Raw genomic sequence first — 19,059 nt, 5'->3', positions numbered from 1 at the left:
AAGCTATTCAACTCAAAAGTTTTAGTAGAAAATAATCAAAGAATTCTTTTGGATCTGTATAGTTGAGACTGAGCCCTAAGTTGCTGTGACATGGCCAATTCCCAATGTCAAATCCCCTCTTCCCCCTCTCCCCCAGTTTTATCAAAGTATGGAAGTCTTGACTGAGTGAGATGCTATTGTTGGCAAGCCTTTGATGGACGCTCCTGGAATTTCATTGCAGGAGCCATGACTTCTGTTTTATCTGAAATCTCACTGGCTCTTGATGACAGACAAACTCTGTTTTTAGCATTACACTGAAGGTCAGGCAAATGACTGGTTTCCAAATAGAGTAACTGAAGATACTGGAACAGATTTATTCCTGGTATAATTCCACTGGTTCTATGAAGTTACAGGGGAATATATTTGTCAAGAGAGCCTTATGAGTTGAATGATAATACCACTGTTCCCAATCCCTTGTGTATAAAAAGAGCTTGGAAAACATACTATTTAACATAATGTTGAAAAGTCTTCTCTAAGAGAAATTATACACTTACTAAGATAAGGGCAATATTTTTTAGCTGGAATAAACTGACGTAACTCCATTAAGGAGACTGACCACCGTAGAATGTATTTTTTTTTTTTTTTCTGAATATTTGGGAATCTAGCTCTAGTTTCTTTAATGTCGAGTGAGGCTGAGGTTTTCTGGCTGTGTAAATATTTTAGGACTCATCTAGGAAGTGTACACACTGCCTAGGCTGCTTTCCTAGTGGCTGTTGGGATGATTCCATTATTTTTTACAGAACTTTAATTTTAGTTGCCGTTTTGGCACTCAAGTCCATAAACTGACTATCAAGCAGACAGGTTAGATATTTTACTTAATTTTTTCAGGTTATCTGTAAGCTTAATTCATACCGAAAACAAAAAATTGATTTTTCAGCTGGATCAAGAAAATGAAAACTGAATACTATAATATCATTGGTGTATTATTAGTAAAGGAATAATCAGCATCTTTGTAGAATGACATTGCAAGGGCCAAAAGTACTAGGTAGTGTGAAAAAACTTCTGTGGGGAGAACTTTGGTGAAACCACAACCACACTGACATTTTCACACTGATTGTGGAAAGCTGAGGGGCAAATGTCAGCTCATGGATGCAAGAAGTGTGTGAGTGTTGGCTGAGAGGTTTAATTATGGCTAATGAAGAGGGAATTTCCATCTTCTGCTTTGTGGGAGTGAATTGGTCAGTCTAGGCTGGGGACATAAAGTCACAGATGCAGAGAGATCCTTTGGTAAAAGCTGTCACCTGCTATGCCACGTTGTCCCTGAAGGGCCAGAACTACATTGGTTATAAACATCCTGCAACATTGGGAGCTGGTGCAAAAATTCAAGATTTAACTTTTTACCAAGAGGGCACGGTCAAGAATGGGAAAGAAATGTAAACTATGTTTTAAAATTTGAAAAACAGATGCAAGTATAATTTTTACATTGCAAGTATTATTTTTACCTTATAATTTTATAAATTTTATAATTTCTTCAGTGGAAATGTATCTCTTAAAGCTCAAAGAGCATGTTTTAATTGTTTGGTCTTACCAAAATTTACTGTCTCCAAGAGGTTAGTTACACTTGAGTGAGCTTTTCCTTAGAGGTGTCAAAATGTTTCTTTAATGACAGGCCCTGACAATCACGAAGTACAAACAACTGTTGCCATGACAGGCAGGATTTCTTCAAACTGAGTTAGCTTTGACTCTAATGCTGCACTCTGAAGGCTCCACTTTTCAAAACCATTCACAACATATGCTTTTATAAATCCATCCAACAACCCTCCACTCTTTCTATACCCTGTGCTTTAATGTCAAAGCAAATCTATGTTCTGCCTGTGGCACCTGCTGTGGCACATACTTCAGCTGCTTCAGGGGAGTACTAAGCATACCACCATACTTAAAGTCCTGTCAACAGAGCTGTGATAAAGACCCTTTGGAAAATGTATGACTCCACCCTAAAATAATCATTTATCATAACTCATAAGGGAGAATTAATTGGCATTTAGTACATGTGGAACTATGGAATAGTGCCCTTCATGAACAAGGCCATGTGTAAAAGCACAGCCCACCTAGAGGAGTACTTTTTAACAAGGCAAAACAATTTCTGTGACAAATAAACTCTATTTCTAAAAATATACTTGGGACATTCAATATATTGGTAAGTGCTGTTGTGCTGGATACTTTTAAGTCAGGCTTCAGCAACATCAATCTGTATTATTAAATATTGAAAATACTATCATGGCTTAAGATACAGGTTTATATTAAAAATAAACTTTTTCTGTTCTCAATACGAACAGAGTTTAGAGGATGGGTTAACGAAATGGTACATTGTAATATTGCTGTCCACTATGGAAAAATGTGCACTGTGCACTCATAAATGCTTCTTCTGTAGCTTATGCAAAACCATACAGATTCATCAAGCTCTTTGGCATATTAACATATTGTGACTGTATTTGAGCGTGTGCACTAGCCACACATGGATGATGTTTCTCAGTTGATTGCTCTATTTATTACAAAAAACTAGAAAGGTAGTGAAGGGTTTTAAGGGGAAAAAAGTTTTCTTACTATTGATTCCTGTTTACTTCAGGAGGTTCTGTAGTCATCCTTTCTTCCCAGTGAGATATCTGTACAACTCTGAAATCCAGTCTCTCCTACATCCATTATATGCATATATATATTTTTAATGGATCTTTATGCTCCATAGGTTTGTCATGACAAGGAGCTGCTTCATTGAACTACAGACAAATGGAGATGGATCCTTTTGATCCTGTGGAACATTCTTCTGACTTTCTGCCACTAACATGGCCTGGTTGTTTGCATTCTGCCAACACGGGCAACTTCAAACTTTAATTTCTGTGATTTAAGCTTATATGTCATTCAAAAGTTGAAAGGTCATGTGCTTTGAGCATCTGCAGTGGAGCAGAAGATAACTCTGGTACAAAGAGGAAGGTGTGTCACACACTGACTTTGCAAAATGGCCAGTTATATGGCAAGTTATGGATCTCTTCTCTCAAGTATTTGCTGTGGCAAAGAGGGTTCCCAGACGTAAGGGTGAGGTGGACTTAAAAGACCTTTGATAGAAAAAGCAGGGAGGTGTCTTTTTGGTACAGGAGTGCCAGGCTGCCTGCCATCCTTCATTTTACTTCCATACTCATAAAACCAATGTGAACATAAAACTATAGAGGGAATAGAAGAGCTTTTAGAACTTCATTGTAAATTAAAGTTATATTTTCCGAATGTAATTTAAAACAAAATCATTGATGTCTTGCCTGAGGTGAAAATGAACACTCTGATTTACCACTGCCAGGCAGTTATGAGGGCATTTGTAGTGCAATGCAATTAACAGAGAAACTGAAATACTTGCATTTGCACTGAAGAGAATAAATTTGTGCAAAGTAATGGGGAGTTGGGACCATAATATTTTTGCGCTGCTCAAGTTTTATTTCTCATGCGTTGGCAGGACAGAAAAAGTTGTCTGGTTCTGCAGAGCAAATGGGCAGGGGTCACAGCAAGAATGTGCACAATGGAATTAATTTGCTGCATGAGACTCCTTGACTCACTAACTTTCACAGCAGCTTGATTCACACATGGGGAAGGTATTGTAATGATGCTGTTTCAAAAGCTCCTAATCTTAGAGCAGTTCTGTTCTTTGTAGAAGGATTTAACTGCTTTGGATATTTATATTTTCATTTCTCCATTCTGCCTTTTTTGCTTTGGTTTTTTTTTTTTTTCCTGCGAGTTGATTATCAATTGTACCCACTGATATAAGCACAAGACTTTCCAGTTACACACTGATATACCATAAACAGCCTTCTTATCAATTTTTTACATAAGATGGGCATGACTTGGTGTCATATCTGAGTTGCAGCCAGCAAAAGCTTAGCTTGACAGCCTGGTGCTTCTTTTCCCTCGGGATGATTGCATTGCACATTCTTATAGGGTCATGCATGATAAAAAGCATAAGGGGCCTTCAAAGAGCTTGACCAACACCTTGGAGTTGTGGAGCTTTTACCTCTGCACTCTCAATGCACATCTGTTCACAGAGGCTACAGCAGGTGCTAGAATTATTGCCTAGACTGCAGAGCAAAGTAGTGTAGAGCTTGAAATCTGTGCTTTCATATCAATTCTGTTTGTCTGTGGTATTCTCTCAGAGCAGATGAGATGATTCTAGGTGTTTTGAAGTGCAGAATATTTTGTTCTTCTCTAACATAGCCAGAAACTTCTAAAATAAGTTTTCTGTTATGTCTCAGCTTCTCTTTTTTTCCCTGTTTGTATTTTTATAAGGAATTCATTTAAATGCCTGGATGATTTGTTTATACCAGTCTCCTGTGTGATTTGCCCTGAAATCTTGCTTGATGTCTTGTTTGTCACTGTGAAACACTGATTCTTTATTTTCCATACTTGTATTACCCTGGAGTACAGAGCCAGGGAAGGTCTGGGCCCTGTTACATTCAGTACTCAAAGTGTGTGGAAGAGCCTTTGATTCCTCACTGTTTAAAACCAGAGAACTTCCTCCAATTTGATCTGGTGTGTCCCATATCAAAGAAGACCACTGGATGAATCTAGGCTTACTTTTGTTTTCCCTGAGTGGTTGAGGCATATAGCTTTGATATCAGCTACTGCCTATGCTGCATATTTACCTCTGCAGCCTTGTAAGTCTCTCCAGTTTGATAAAATTTTGCAGGTAAAATGCTATTTCTAGTAGTGAATGTTCAGTCATGAACATTATGACATTGCTCATGAAATTAGTTCAGTCTTAACTCAATGCAAGACAGAATAGTAGGAGTCTTTTTCTAGTTCTTACTTCGGAAAGCTGTTGAAGAATAATGTCATGAAATAGTGGCTTTCTAGATATAGAATAGGAGGTAACTGTGTGAAATAGGAATTACTTTCACTTGAATGTGTGCTGGACTGGATATGACCCAGAAGACTGACTGGTATGATCAGGAATTAGGGAGTACTTTTCTGAGGATTTAATGTAGGAGATAGATGAAATATGTGAGCAGAAGGTAGAGGGTGAATTTCTTTCAGTCCTGAAAAATGCAGGGGGGAAAGCCATTCAGAAAATGCCTGACACCAGCTGAGAGAACCAGATGGACATAATATGTGATACTATTTAAAACAGGTCTGCTAAAAGTTTGGGAGCATCTTTGGATTTTATTAGGCAATTTCATGTAAAATGCATGTGTTGCTCCTGTATCATTTACGTATGCAATCTTATTGTTTCTTCAAGGGCTGTATATTTCTATAAATAGAAGACCCATCCTAGGATAAAGAGAGATTACTAATACGGCTCCGTTTGGCACTTTTGTCTGCCCCAGGAATCTCCCCAGCTGTCCAATAACCATCCAAGCATTCCTAATTTTCATTTATTTCCGCTTCCTGGTATCTGAAATAAAAGCCTCCTGTTCGTTAAATAGGTGCATGTCCACTTTGAGAAATGTTTCCTGCTGCCATTGCAGTTGTTACAGCATTGATGTTGATCCCATCAAAGCTCCAGCACTGACAGTTTTTAAATGTTTTCTCTGCAAACATGATTATGAAACTAAGCAAGGTTCCTGAACAAGATGTTGTAAGAGGAAGAAGGATATAAGGAAAAAAAGGAAACAGATGAAAAATGAAACTAGAGAGGGTGGCCAAGATCAAATTCTTTAACATATTAAAACTCTAAAATGCCTACAAACTTTGCTTCCACGTGGGTGTACAGCTCTGAAAAATATCACTGTGTAAATGTAACTGCCTAGAAGAGAGAACTTTCATCATTCCATCAGTCATAATACTGGCTGAATCTGGGATTTGCATGCTGGTATTAGGGAATGCATCAATCTTCTTTAAAGTAATTTTTTCTTTATGCAGTCCAAAATGTCACTTTTATTTAGTCATTCAGTTGTTTGCTTGATGATAAAATACAGTGATGAATCTCATTGTCCTGCAGTTTAACTAAGTTCTCATTTGAGATCAAAGTGGAGGGTTAATTTTTTTTCTGTGTTCCTTTAATTCCTCATTTGTATTAGGCAAATAATGGTTTCACTAGCAGCAGGAATCCCTATTAAAGTAACTGTCATATTTTCTCATCTATAAAATTCATTGTTCAGCAGTTTGTTTGGTGCCAAATGAAGGGAAAAAGACAAACTGGACACAGAAATGCAGACCACCTCAAACCTTCTGAATTTTTTTTTTTTTGGTAAAATGACAACTTTGTTGCTGCCTCTTCCAAACCAATTATTTTGACATGCTCCATTGCAGAAGTGAGTGTCTAATGTAGCCAAGGAAAATACTGTTAAGGCAAATTCTGAACTTGATTACATGCCTTCCATGGATTTAAATAGGTGTCCTGTGAACATTTATTTCTTAACAAAATACACAACCAGATTATCGTAATTAACATATTTACTCTGGAACAAGAGAGGAAAATTCCTAATTTGGACAAGCAGAGTTTAGAAAATCATTGTGACTAGGTATGGAGCTCATTACAGCCTCTGCTTGCAGTGCAGAGAAAAATGTCTGCACTTATAATTAAAGAAATTAAAGATGAAAGTACAACTTTGGGATGGAAGTGAGGCACCCCGCAGATTAATTCTCTTACTTCTGCATAAATTACACAGCCTAATGATCCTTAAGGAGCTGAGCTCTGAACTGAGCATGAATGCATATCTTAAACTAAGAATCAGAACCATATTCTTCTCCCTAAAGCCTAGTTAAGTATCCCAAGCAGGCTGCTGATGATTTTCACACAATTTATGCTCCAAACTTTTACCTAAGAATATTTCTTAGATACAAATGTTTGACCCATTTTGGAATACGCACACTAAGTTCCAAAAGCCTTGATCGTGCTACCAAACTGGTAGCAGTATTTGATGTTTCTAGGTACAGGTAGTCACCTGAAAGAAATAGGAGTGTACAGAGGAGTGAGAGTTAGGGGAACATAACGTAGTCAGCATCTTCAAGGCCCTTCCTGAAAGACTCCATTTAAACACCCCTGCTCTGGAGGAAAAACACTGCCCTGTCTTGTTGCTGCTTACACTAGTAAGCGGTGAACACCAAATCCAGATGAGATAAAACAGGAAAGAAGCAGAAAACCCTAAAAGGAGTTGGCAGGAAAGTTGTTCCAAGTTAAGAGGTGAAAGTATCACTAACCAGCAATATCAGTGCCACGCAGATCTGCAGGCTGTTTTTTGCAGGGGCCTTTTGGTTTGGCAGAAAGTGTTCATTCCCAATTGATGGGTGCCCACTCTGCTCTCTGTAATTAAAACGATGGATGTTTTCAATTGAGCTTCTGGAATGTAGCACACAATCAAGTTGAAGAATGTATTAAGATGGGATGTGTCTTAGCATTCCCAATGAGACTGAAAGCTTTCTGAGCCTCACCTGTTAATCAGCATGGTGAGCAGCACAGAAAGGGAAGGGCTGTCCATAGAAGAATGCCAGCTGAAGAGGAAACTCTTACCAGGCTTCTCTTCTTGCCTTAAATCCTTCTTTCAAGTGCCAGTTATGATCATAAGCTTTGCAAGCTGGAATCCCCCTCCACACACACCTGTGCTGGGTAACTCCACAAGGAATTCAAAACATGTCAGCACAAACAAGGCTGCGGAAAATACAAATAGAAACCCAGTACCTTATCCAAAGATAACTGAGGCTGCATGCACTCTGCACTCTGCTGAATTAAGAATTGGGAGATGACAGACTCCTGCCTTTCTCTAGAATGAAATATCCCCAAGAAGCTTTTATTCTAATTGTTGGGAATTTTTGAATCAAGTTTCAGTGCGAAACTTGCGCATAAAAATAGAAGATACAGTGCCATGGAGGTGATTGGCACTGCTTGGAACTTCCAATTCAAGATCACTTTAAATGAAGAGCCATTCACCACAGGCAAATATTTACTAGCTGAGGTCTTTAATTTCTTAAATAACCTTCTTCTAAATCTGCTTATGGCTTCGGAACTTTATGGCACATTCCTGTTAAAACTTTATTTCAGTACACTCCTCTCGATCTTGCATTTTCTTAACTTAGTATTTTCAGTTGTATTTTTCAGGATGTGTTGGCTCATAAACAATAATTGTGTTTAATGGAGACTTCCGGTAAATTATAACATGATGTCTTTGTTTTTTGTGTAATGTTTTGTAAAAGATGTTTACTTCCAATTATCCCTAGAAAATGGTGCAGGCTGGGAAGGGGAGCTGATGAAGCAGTACTCTATGGAGAAAGAAGACACAGCCTAGGTTGCTTTTGTGTGTAGCACAGCCAGCTGACCTGACTTCTTTTTGACCAGAAATTAAACAAACAGTAGTAGTTGAACCAGAAATCTGTATAACTTCCTCAATAAATGATACTTCTTCCATCTTAGTAATTTGACTTTTTTTAAAATTTTGAGTCTTAAATAGCCTTTAACTACAGACAGTGCAGAAAATATGTTACAACAATTCATTTCTACTATTTTATTTTGTCTGTAAACAGGAAGGCTTTCTAAAGCCACATAATTTTTTTTTAATTGAAGAGTTATGGAAAATACTATTTGCAAAAAACCCACAGAAAAAAATTTGTCTGCTTAATACTGTGCACTGAAGTCACTGAAAATTTATGGGAAGATACTGCACCTCTGCAGGGCAGGATTATAAAACTAATAGATGTAAAATTCACTTAGAGAGATACTTTTACTTTCCAGAACCATGTATGTCACTGGTTTGTTCTTTATCAAATAAAATTGTGTGTGTGTGTGTGTGTGTTGTTATATTATGCATGCTTTTAGTGGGAAATCTTTGAAGAATGCTATACCCAATACCTTAATGGGTTAAAATGCCCAAAACCAGCATTGGCACCATCATACTATCAATAAAGGTCAATAAGCAATAGCCACATTCCTCCTCAGAGATGGAGAAAATTTTGTTTTTGAAAATTACGAAAAACAAGATCCTTCCTTGTTAAAAGTTCAGGCTGTGTTACTTTAACATAACAATCTTCAACACAAGATTCCCCTTACAGATCTGAGATGATATCAATAGGTTCAGATTTTTTCCTGTTAAGCAAATATGGTTCCTGTGGCTTCTCAAGGGAAGTTGCCTCTCTGTGTCCAACTGAACACTGCTAGGAAAACAAAGTTTAAGTCATTACATTTTAATAGGTACAAGAAACAACCTCTATAATTTCCTAGCTTCCTGAAACATCCAAAAGCTTATGTACCTGTTAAAAGTGTTAAAACTTTATTTTACTTGCTACATTTTTAAATTTCCTGGGATCCTGCTGGGATGTCATGTTATGCCCTAAACGTGATACAGCCTATTACAGAAGAAATTGGCATTGCACTTTCTCAGGGGAACTTTGCTTCTGTTCTGTTTTATTCACTTTGATCTCAAAAAGAATTCTTCACTCTCTGAAGATTTGAAGCCTGTTGTTTATTCTCTCACAGAGCTTCGATGAATGCTCCAGGTACCACACAGTTATTCCTGTGAATAAAGAAAGTGTTTGGGGAGGCATTGATGCTGTGTGCTGGCAGCTTAGTGCTGGGCCCTCCACTTGGAACAGATTCACACTGGGCACTATGGCCTCCTAAAAGCTTAGATGCAAAAGTAAGGGCATGATACCAAGGGCAGTTCCTGCAAGTTTAGCTCTGATTCAGCACCTCTGTCACTGTGGATGTGTGTTACATTTCATCTTCCCTCATGCAGTGCCAGCTGGTATGTGCTGTGCTGTTCTACCCTCTGTGGGCAAAGCACAGAGCTCAGTACTAAATGCTTCTGGTCTAGAGACAGGATTGCTGTTTGCTGTGTCAAACTGGCAGCTTGTATTTTAGTGAGCAGAGGAAGAACGACTCCCCTGGTATTCCGGTGGCCAGAAACAAAGAGAACTCAAACAAGTGCATTTAAAGAACAATTAGATGTAAGTCTGCATCCATTTAATAAGCACCCTAATTTACAAACGTGCAGGAGCAGAAGAGTCATTACACATCAGTCATATCTGTGCCAGAACCTCAGGACTTGCTCAGAGTCAAAGCTATTTTAAGTGGCTTAATATCAGAAGTGGCTGAAGGCACTAACTGCCAAACTAAACCTCTCGGTGTCTCAAATGGCCTTTTAGTCAGGCCTTCATGTTGGTGGAACAATCAAAAGCCCTTCCAAGTTATAAAGCATCATGATCTTAGTTACATACAATGAGATACATTAAGCAAAATTAACTCAAAATAAAGAAAATCTTACCATAGTGACCAATAGCAAGACATAAACCCCTCAGTTTATTGCTAATGGTTGTAGGGGGAGACAAGACAAACTGTGTTTCTGTGAGCAGATTAAAAAGCTGCACAGAATGTAGAATTCAAGAAGCTGAAAATGTAGGAGGCAGTATTGATTACTGAGATCTGTTTGCTTGAAACACAAAGAAACCTCCCACCTTATAGAACTGCCTTAAAATGAATTCAAATTTGAAAAGGAGAGGCAGGGAAGAGGATGGGGAGCCTTTGAAGAAACCTGGCTGTTCTGATCCTGCAGGCACCTGGAAGCTGTGTGTATATTTGCTGCAGGGGGTTGTCCTGTGGAAGCTGACAGATCAGCTCACACGTGGGGTGAATGCCAGAATGCTAAGCATCAGTACCTCAGTTTTATTCTTGGTTTTGATTTGCATTCTGGTTATTAAACTCCTGGATACCAAGTAAGAACTCACTCACTTTATTCTCAAAACGTGTTGTAAAGAAACAATCAACATTTGTCATTATATGACTCACGTCCTTGCTTCCATTTAATTCCTGTGAGATACACAGCACACGCTATCTTGGCACAGTGTGTGATGCTGAGAACAGACTGAATAGATCTAACAGCTATATTTGGATAAAGATTGGGAGAAGAGATATTACTATTAGTCATACCATACATGATGTAGAGAGCTGTGTAACCTTCCAGTTACACCAACATATTCTTTAAAAAGCCACATCCACTCTTTTACTATCATCTGAATAGTTGGTGTAACATAGAGCAGTCATGCTTCTAAAAAGCTAATCTGCAAAGTCCACAATATTGCTTTTTTAAAACTTTTAAACAAAGGATTGAATTCTTTTCCATCAGATGTGGAGATGGGGCAGGGAATGAAATGATCTTCCAAATAGTAACAGGTGTATTCACACTGCCTCTCAAAACATCCCCCATAGCCTTGCCTAAGGCAATTCCCTAAGCACTGCCTATATGCTTCCTTTCATTTCTCAGCTGAAAGTCTTTTGCATTTGGCTTATTTTCATCACCTGAGCTTGGCAGGAAGGGCTAGCATCTGTCTGTCTTCTTCCTTGAGGAGACTCTATATTGTGCATGAAAAGCAGCCTTGGGAGTGATGTTCAGTGTAAGGGAGGTTTTTGGTGTTAATTAAGGTGGCATCATTCCAGCCTGGCTCGGCACTCCTGAGGCTGAGGTAAGTGGGCTGGTTTGAGTGCTCCTAGCCCTTCTGCTTTGGAGTACAGATTTCAGCACAGGGTGTCCTGAGTTGTGAGTGCTTCACTGTTCATCCCACAGAATCTCTGTGCTGCTGTGGCATTGTGATTCCTGGTACCCGAGGGAGGTAGATTAGAGCTATTTTGGGTGTTCTCACATGTATTGTAATCTCCCTTCCCAGCTACAGACGAAGCAGAGCCTGAGAGGCCACTTCAGAGTGTCTTCGCAGCTTGCCAGTGCAGCTCTGTTCAGTATAAATGGAATCTCTTCAAGGTGTCAGTGGCGTATTTTGCACATGCTATGATTGCTCATTTAAGGCAGTTCTTGTTGTCTCATTAAAAACAAGAAAAAGCCAAACCAAAGCAACACCACAGAAAGGAGAAAAAGACCTAAAAAGACCTAAAGCCCAATAGTGAATTGAAAACAATGAGGCATTTTTCAGGCAAATGGTAGCTGCAAAATGGAAGTTTTCCTTAGGTTTGGTTAGTGATACGTGCAAGGATGTTTGTTTCAGGTTTCTTACAGTCTTGTCTTTATATTTAATTGGTCTTGCTTAGCTCTCCTATCTGACACAGAAAGGTATAAAAGCCATAGGATGCTTGCTTTATAGTGTAGATTATCTAGTCTGTTTCTTTCCTTGTTTATATTTTTTGCCTTCTGGCAATGTTAGGAATGAAATGGTGAATTTCTGCCTGATGACTTATCCTAGTGGATCTTATCAATTTTCTTTGCAATTTTTCTTGTCCAAAATTGACTTCTAAGAAACCACATTGTTTTCCCTTTGGAGCTCTTGCACATTTTTTGTGGGGACGGGGAGGGCAAGTGACTCATTTAGGAAAAAAATAATATAAATTTCCTCAATTAACTTTATTACTATGGGAGAGGAAGAGATGTCTCTGGTCCAGAGGTAACTGCTTGGATTCATGGGGGCATTCAGCAGCTGTTCTGTGGTGGGGTCTCAAAGCACATCCCTCCTTTCACTAGGTCCTGCTCCTGTGTATAAAGCGAGGAAGTTTTGCAGGCACTTAGAGCCTCAGAGCTTAGAATGACTCTGAGAGTTTGTTGGAATCTTCTGTGCAAAAAAATACTTGCATAATTATTGTGGTGGGAGATATAGATGCTGTTTTCTCTGTAAAGGAAATTTACTGTGTTTTCTGGTGTTCCTTAGTCTCTGTCCAATCCTTTTCTTGTAAGAACATGTTATGGTCTCTGATTTTCTGATTATGGAAAAGAACATTTCCTTCTAATTATATTTTCTATTCCAGAGATCTTCAAGAGGAGAGGTTATTCATTCCCTATGCTTTTGCACATTTCTAGTGCTAGTGAATACCTGATTCTCTGAAGCGTTGTTCTTAAATGAGAAGCAGAAAATAGAAATTGTTGATTTGGGGGTTGAGGTCAGGGTGGAGTCAGGCACAGTTCAAGTGCTTGAAAAAGAGGCCCTGGCTGCAGGTTGTATTAACAGCTTCTCATTTGTGTAGGCCTTCCTATGTATTTTCCTCTGCCTTGTAAATTAGGAGTTCCTTGGGGGTAGGCAAACTGTGTCCATCCATCTGTTCATACAAGCATTCTCGTTAGTGCTTGAGCACTCATCCACTCAAACACTGCCTGATCCCTCTCTCTTCCCTTGGAGTGGAGTTGAGGGGGCTTGGCTGGCAGCGTGTGCATTCTCAAGGTGGTGCAGCAGCTGCTCTTTGTACGCTGCGTCCCAGAGCTCCTGCTAAGCAGTATTTACTGTGAGCCCAGCGCAGAGGAGTTTTTTTAGGGCACAGCTGTCGCTGTGGTGCTATATATTCACCCAGTGCACAGATCCGCTCACAACAGAGCGTAGTAAGAATTCTCTGTAGTGTGTTGAAAGTAACATGTGACACTTCCAGCCTGCCAGCAGCTTTAAGCTGGGGATGTTGGAAGTCAGATGTCTGTCTTGTAGGAAATTTGTGAGGGCTGAAAATTCACCTCTCTGAAGCAGTGCATATTCCTCTGCTTTTCTGAGAGAGGAGATGCTTGGCTTTTCAAGATAAAATCTGTGCTTGGGCTTGAGGCACTAAAGTGCTGCTATTAAAATTAGATCTGTTGGTGGTACCCTGGATTGGATGTTGTATATCAATTGACAGAAATAGCTATACCCTGAAAGTCTGATGAACGTCTCACTGTAGCATTAAATAAAGGCATTTGCAGCACCTAGCAACTGAAAGCTATGTTGTAGTCCAGAGCAAGTGAATTAAGACTATTACAAAAGTTTTCTGAAATCTTTCTGTCTAGAACTTGCCCAGAGATTTGTTTTAGGAAAAAAAAGATCAGTGGTCAAATTGAAAAATGCAAATTTATCCTTGACAGTAGTATATTTCTCTAAATTTGTTACTTCTGTTAATAAAAGAGAGGCTGAGATAAGAGCAAAGTAGAATCTGCTGTGTAGACGGATCTGGATTTCCGGTCTATTTATAAGGTTTAATTAACATTTATCCTTCAATAATATTCTCAAAAAATATTTTTAAATAGAAAATATTTACCAAAGATTGTAGAAAAACACAGTGAGCTCTTCTCTGTTTGTGGTTATATTTAGTAAATGTTTTAGTAGACCAGAGATGAATTTTCAAAGGAAAATACCACCAGATAAAAGATAAACTCTTAGCATTCCATTCCCTTCAGCTTGATCTTTAGAAATGGGAACAAGATAGTCTTGAATGTGCCTTGACACTTCAAATCTGTCTGCCTTGTGTCTCCATCTGTACACTGGTATTTTGTTCACAACAATTACTGACTGTTCTCAATGTCTGCTGGAAATGCATGCTGTGGCTTCGCTTGGAACTCTCACAGAGCTGTCTCTGGGGTTCTAGCTAAAACATATGCAACTTTGTACTTTGCTTTTCATGTTTCATACAGAATATGCATCCAGTCTTTTATAATGCCTTCTATATAAAATTCTACAGGACCAAATAATCTACTGTATTTTTAACCAGTGGGAAGACCATGAGAAGAAGTAATTCTTTTCTCTTACTACTTGTCTGAATCTCAGATTTAGGAAATTAGATCCATCTTTTGTACTTGTGAGTTGTCTTGTCTGTGAAGTAAGGAAATAAACTGATTTTTAGAGGTAAAGTGGCACCAGTGGAGTGCTGTCCCTGAAATGGGAATTGAAAAAATAGACTTGTATGAAAAAATGTCACCCAGAATTTGCTACCCTTGTACTTAGTTGAAGAAGTTGAATCCCTTTCATTTCTGTTTGAAATAAGGACTGACTGAGCCGTGATTGAGGCTGTTTCCTTGTCTTTCACAGTATTGTTCTCCTGGAGCTCTTTGCCTCAGAAACGGTGTTGCACAGTTAGAAAGTCATGTAAATCACAAATTCAGAGTTACTGAGGACTTTTTGTTTGAGACAGTCTTGTGATGAATGTGTTTTTCATTTAGGTTGTGTTTTGTAAAAGTATTAGGCAGAAAATATTCCATTAGAAGTGAAATTGGGTCACTCATTACAACCATCCCATCCCTCTAAATTGACACTAATTCTAGGAGGGTTGGAGTTGCTGTCTTTATTTTAAGAGACAGTATTTACATGTGGGGCCACTAAAAGCAGAAGTCAGAGAAAGTGAGAGGGAAGCCAGTGTGTTAGAGCTGTGTTAAACTAGCCCTAGATCTAGAGTGGCTCATCCTGTCTGTGGAAGCTCTGCTTCTCTGGCTTGTTTTGTTTGAGGCATCACTGGGAAGTGGAAGGAGAGATACATGTGTTGAGTAACAATACCCAAATTAGGGCAGACATTTGACTTTTAGGAACTAGGTTGATGTTCAAAAATCAGTCCTTGTTTTTGACAAGAAAAAGGTGTATGTGGGGGAGAGTGTCCCAGAATTTGGAGTCAGCATCACCCAGTTAATATTCTGTGGCAAGAGCTTGTATTTTTCATGAGAAGGTTAAAAGTGGTGTCTTAGAAAAGTGATTTCTTATTTTTCTTTTCAGATTATCCCTTATTTCAAAAGGGATAATTTGAAAAAGACTGAAGTGTCCTACTTGATGAATTCAAGTCTTACTGACTCATTTGTCTGAGTTTGGCTTTGGCTTGCTTTTTGCCCTTTCTCTACCTTTGATTCTATTGCAGATTCTGTTTCTCGACATATTTGTGGGACTGAGCAGGGAAGGATCTTTGAGTAACTATACAAGTACATGTGGGTGTACAATAATCCATATTCTTTATGGGCTTCTGGATTCTGTGTACTGGGCACAATGAAGGTCAATAAAATGCATAGAAGCTAATGTTTGTATAACAGGTTAGGAAAACTGTGCTTGTAACACAAATCTTTAGGGGTTTTTGTTGTTGTTTTTGTGGGGTTTTTTTTCCTTGTGAGGATGCATTAGACTGCAGAATAAAACTCTGTCTTTGAAACTACCACAAAATATTTCCCCCATCCCTCGATTCCTTAACACCAGGACAGTACATTGGGGAACAGTACTGCCATTATCAGTCAACACTACTTGCATGAGAACATCGTATCTGTGGCTGTCCTTCATTCAGAAAACACAGAACTCGTTGCTTCTATCTCAAATGGAAAGATATTAAAACTCTTCTCTTCTAGTCAAATCAATTCTGAGAATTACTTACAATGCCTAATTCCAAAGTAATCTTTACTTTTAAGCAGTCTGAGTATCCAGAGTGTGCTGTGTGTTCTAGCACTGTGATACTAGAGCTAGTGTTCTACTAAACTGACACCTCCCATTGTCAGACTGCAGTGTCACTTGGACTTCTGGCCTCGATGCTGAGCACCTTTAACAATGTGTTAAGAAAGGATTTTTTCCTTTTTGCTTATTTGTCTTTGCCAATAAAGCACATAAACAAACAGTCTAGGGAAGTGTTTTGGAAGGAGATGTTTTTTTAATATGTGTATAAGTGTTTTGAGGTTGTATTAAGGAAGGCAAGTTAAGGAATTTCACTTAGCACTTAGAAGTGTTAGAATTTGTGTTGGGTTTTGGTTTCCCTAGAAATTTAACTTCATGGTTTCAGCCTGGCTGAATTCACAAGGGACTTCTGGCTCATAATCAAACACATCTTTCTTTTATAATCACTGTACTGAAGGAACAGAATTTTTGAATGCAGCCTTTGTTGTAGTATTTTAGATTATCCTTGGGTTTTTTAGTGAGAAATGCAAGGAAGTGAGTCTCTAAGAGTAAAGACCTATAGCTTATATCCATGCTCTTCATGGACTGGGTGGTGAAAGCAGGTGCTGAACACTCTGGTGTGTTCATTAAGATTTGTCTGGCTGATGGTATGTGGAGGCTTTTCTGGTTTAGTGCTGTATTGGTGACATCCATATGGAAGCTGAGAGAACTGTGTAAAATCGAGATCAGGGTGCTGTCCATTCAGAGCAGATGCAGTTCACAAGCTAACTGGAGCTACCAAAATGTGTTGCCACAGTGAACAAACAGGACTTCTGAACTGTTGTGTCAGTTGTTGGGTTTGTGGTTGTGGCACTGTGGCTTCTTGTTTCTGGGAGTGCTGGTCTTTGGAGTGTGAGGTCCAACAGGCTGGTGAGATGGGTACGTAGCAATCTGTGTGGGTAATGGAGCTGCAGTTGTGGATGGGTAAGGTTAAGCAGAATAATTTCCTCTAAAGCTTGTTATGAAAGAAAAAAGTGTGCCCAAGGCCACTCAAACACATTCATTTTCTGTCCCCTCAACAAAGTGAATTAATTTGGGAAAAAATGGCTTTTAGAAGGAAAAATATAATTAAATCATGCCGTAGATAGTGGTTCTTTAGGGTTCTGCTTTTGAGTAATGTCTCTATATCCTGCTGCTGTATAGAGATGATTATCCCCTTGAGATAGTGATAATAGGTGGTAAGGGAACCACTACACTGGGCTTAACCTCTCAAAATGGAAGTAACAAGTAGATACTGTCCTGGACCTTTGTAGAAGTGTGAGTTAACTTTGATTTGTTCAATTTCCATAAATTTTGATTTTTTCCCCCATATAATAATGGATACAACTATTCTATCTATTAGTGTATTTTTAGCTAGATCTATTCCGTACTATAAATCTGGGTGAATTCTTCAACTGTTTTGGATACAGAATGACTTACCAGGATAAGAGTTTTTCTTTTGTCTTTTCCCACACAGATCACTCCTGGCAGCAAGGCAGCACAGTCTCAGATGAACCAGGGGGACCTTGTTGTGGCCATTGATGGAGTCAACACTGACAGCATGACCCACCTGGAGGCCCAGAACAAGATCAAATCCGCCAGCCACAACCTGAGCCTGACTCTGCAGAAGTATGTTGTTATAACTTAAACTCTTTGCCTTCCCAAGGACAACCTATATAACTTGTGACTGAAGGGTGTAAGTGTGTTATCCCTGTCTTAGATTTATTTGAAGTGCTTGTGGCACAGATATGAGATGAAAAGCCAAAATCTGTTCCAATTCTTGTAGAAGTCAGCATGGATTCCTACGGAAATGGAATGGTTATGTTGAGCATATCTTTGTGGGATTTAGCCTATTGAATACAGGTGTAATCTCATATCCATTCAAGCTTCTGTTAAATGAATCCAACAGTGATATTTCTTTTGGTTATTCTCATGTGGGCAACACAGTTTAGTTTGGCTAATTTATGAACAACTGTTCTAGAGACAACAAACAGAACAACTGTTACGAGTGCATGGGAGGAACCTCAGGAGAATTTGTGCTAATGGTCTGGTACCTGTGAGTTTGAAAGTGTGCTCTGCATCTGACTGAATAAAAGTGTAGCCCAACTGCAGGAAAGGGAGGCAGTAGAACATGAAGAGGGCAGGTTTTATCACAGAGATGTGATAAAAGTTGCGTTGCCATTAAGAAAGCGGTTAATGGGTCTTTTAACTTCTGCTGATTAATGTTGCTTCCAAGGAAACTTGTTCTCAAGTTAGATAACCTTGCACAGAGGATTTCTGTAATAAATGCATTAATATTTAAAGCTCCATAATTATAGAAAGAGAAGTAGCTGCTAATTTTATTGCATTGCGAAGAAGATAATTTTTGTACAGGGTAGGCAAAGACAAGTACAGAAAGCAGACTCTAATGTGGAAGTACAATTTCTGAGAATATACCAAAGAATCTCATACATGAATATGCAGTTGAGATAATCAGTATCAGGAACAGAATAATAGGTAAACAATAAGGAGTTTAGATGAAGTTTCCAAGACAGGACAAGGTACTATAAAGCAAAATATGTGGCAGATTATCCCCCATGGTTTTAAGTGTGTCTTTGAGTGTTCCAGATGGAGTAGGAAATCACTACTTTGATGCAGGTAGTTGAATTCTCATCCTATCACCCACTCCACCTTCTTTTTTCTTCACTCTGAATGATAGTGTTATTACAAATATATGTATGATATGTTTATTTACAAAGATTTAGATCATTCTGAATATTTTTTTATTTGAAAGTTAAGAAAAAATCCTTTCTGATTGTTTTAGAATGTCTGTCTGCTTTTCTGTTGAACCTTTGTGTTTGCATTGCAAAAAGCAATTTCTTGTTGTGCTTTGGGTTGTTGGTATAAATTTTCCTGGATATTGAACCTGAAAAGTTCTCCAGTGTCTGACGCTATGGCCTGGCATATATGGTTTAAAACTACAAACCAACAGCTCTTCTAGTGGCCACATCATTAAAAAAACCTGAAACAAAA

At 38.7% G+C, this 19,059-nt stretch overlaps 1 protein-coding gene across 6 annotated transcripts in view; it reads left to right on the top strand.

Annotated features, from left to right (window-relative positions):
• The window catches only part of LDB3 (LIM domain binding 3), a 116,094-nt gene that overhangs the window by 21,922 nt on the left and 75,113 nt on the right, over positions 1 to 19,059 (top strand). For all 6 annotated transcript variants that reach the window (XM_063406038.1, XM_063406033.1, XM_063406032.1 and 3 more), the window contains one exon: positions 17,525 to 17,676. In XM_063406038.1, the coding sequence (XP_063262108.1) occupies positions 17,525 to 17,676 (152 nt within the window). The remainder of the gene's footprint in view (positions 1 to 17,524; positions 17,677 to 19,059) is intronic.

This window comes from Prinia subflava, chromosome 9, assembly GCF_021018805.1.
Source record: "Prinia subflava isolate CZ2003 ecotype Zambia chromosome 9, Cam_Psub_1.2, whole genome shotgun sequence".
NCBI classification, from domain to species: Eukaryota; Metazoa; Chordata; class Aves; order Passeriformes; family Cisticolidae; genus Prinia; species Prinia subflava.
This window is presented reverse-complemented; position numbering and strand designations above follow the sequence as displayed.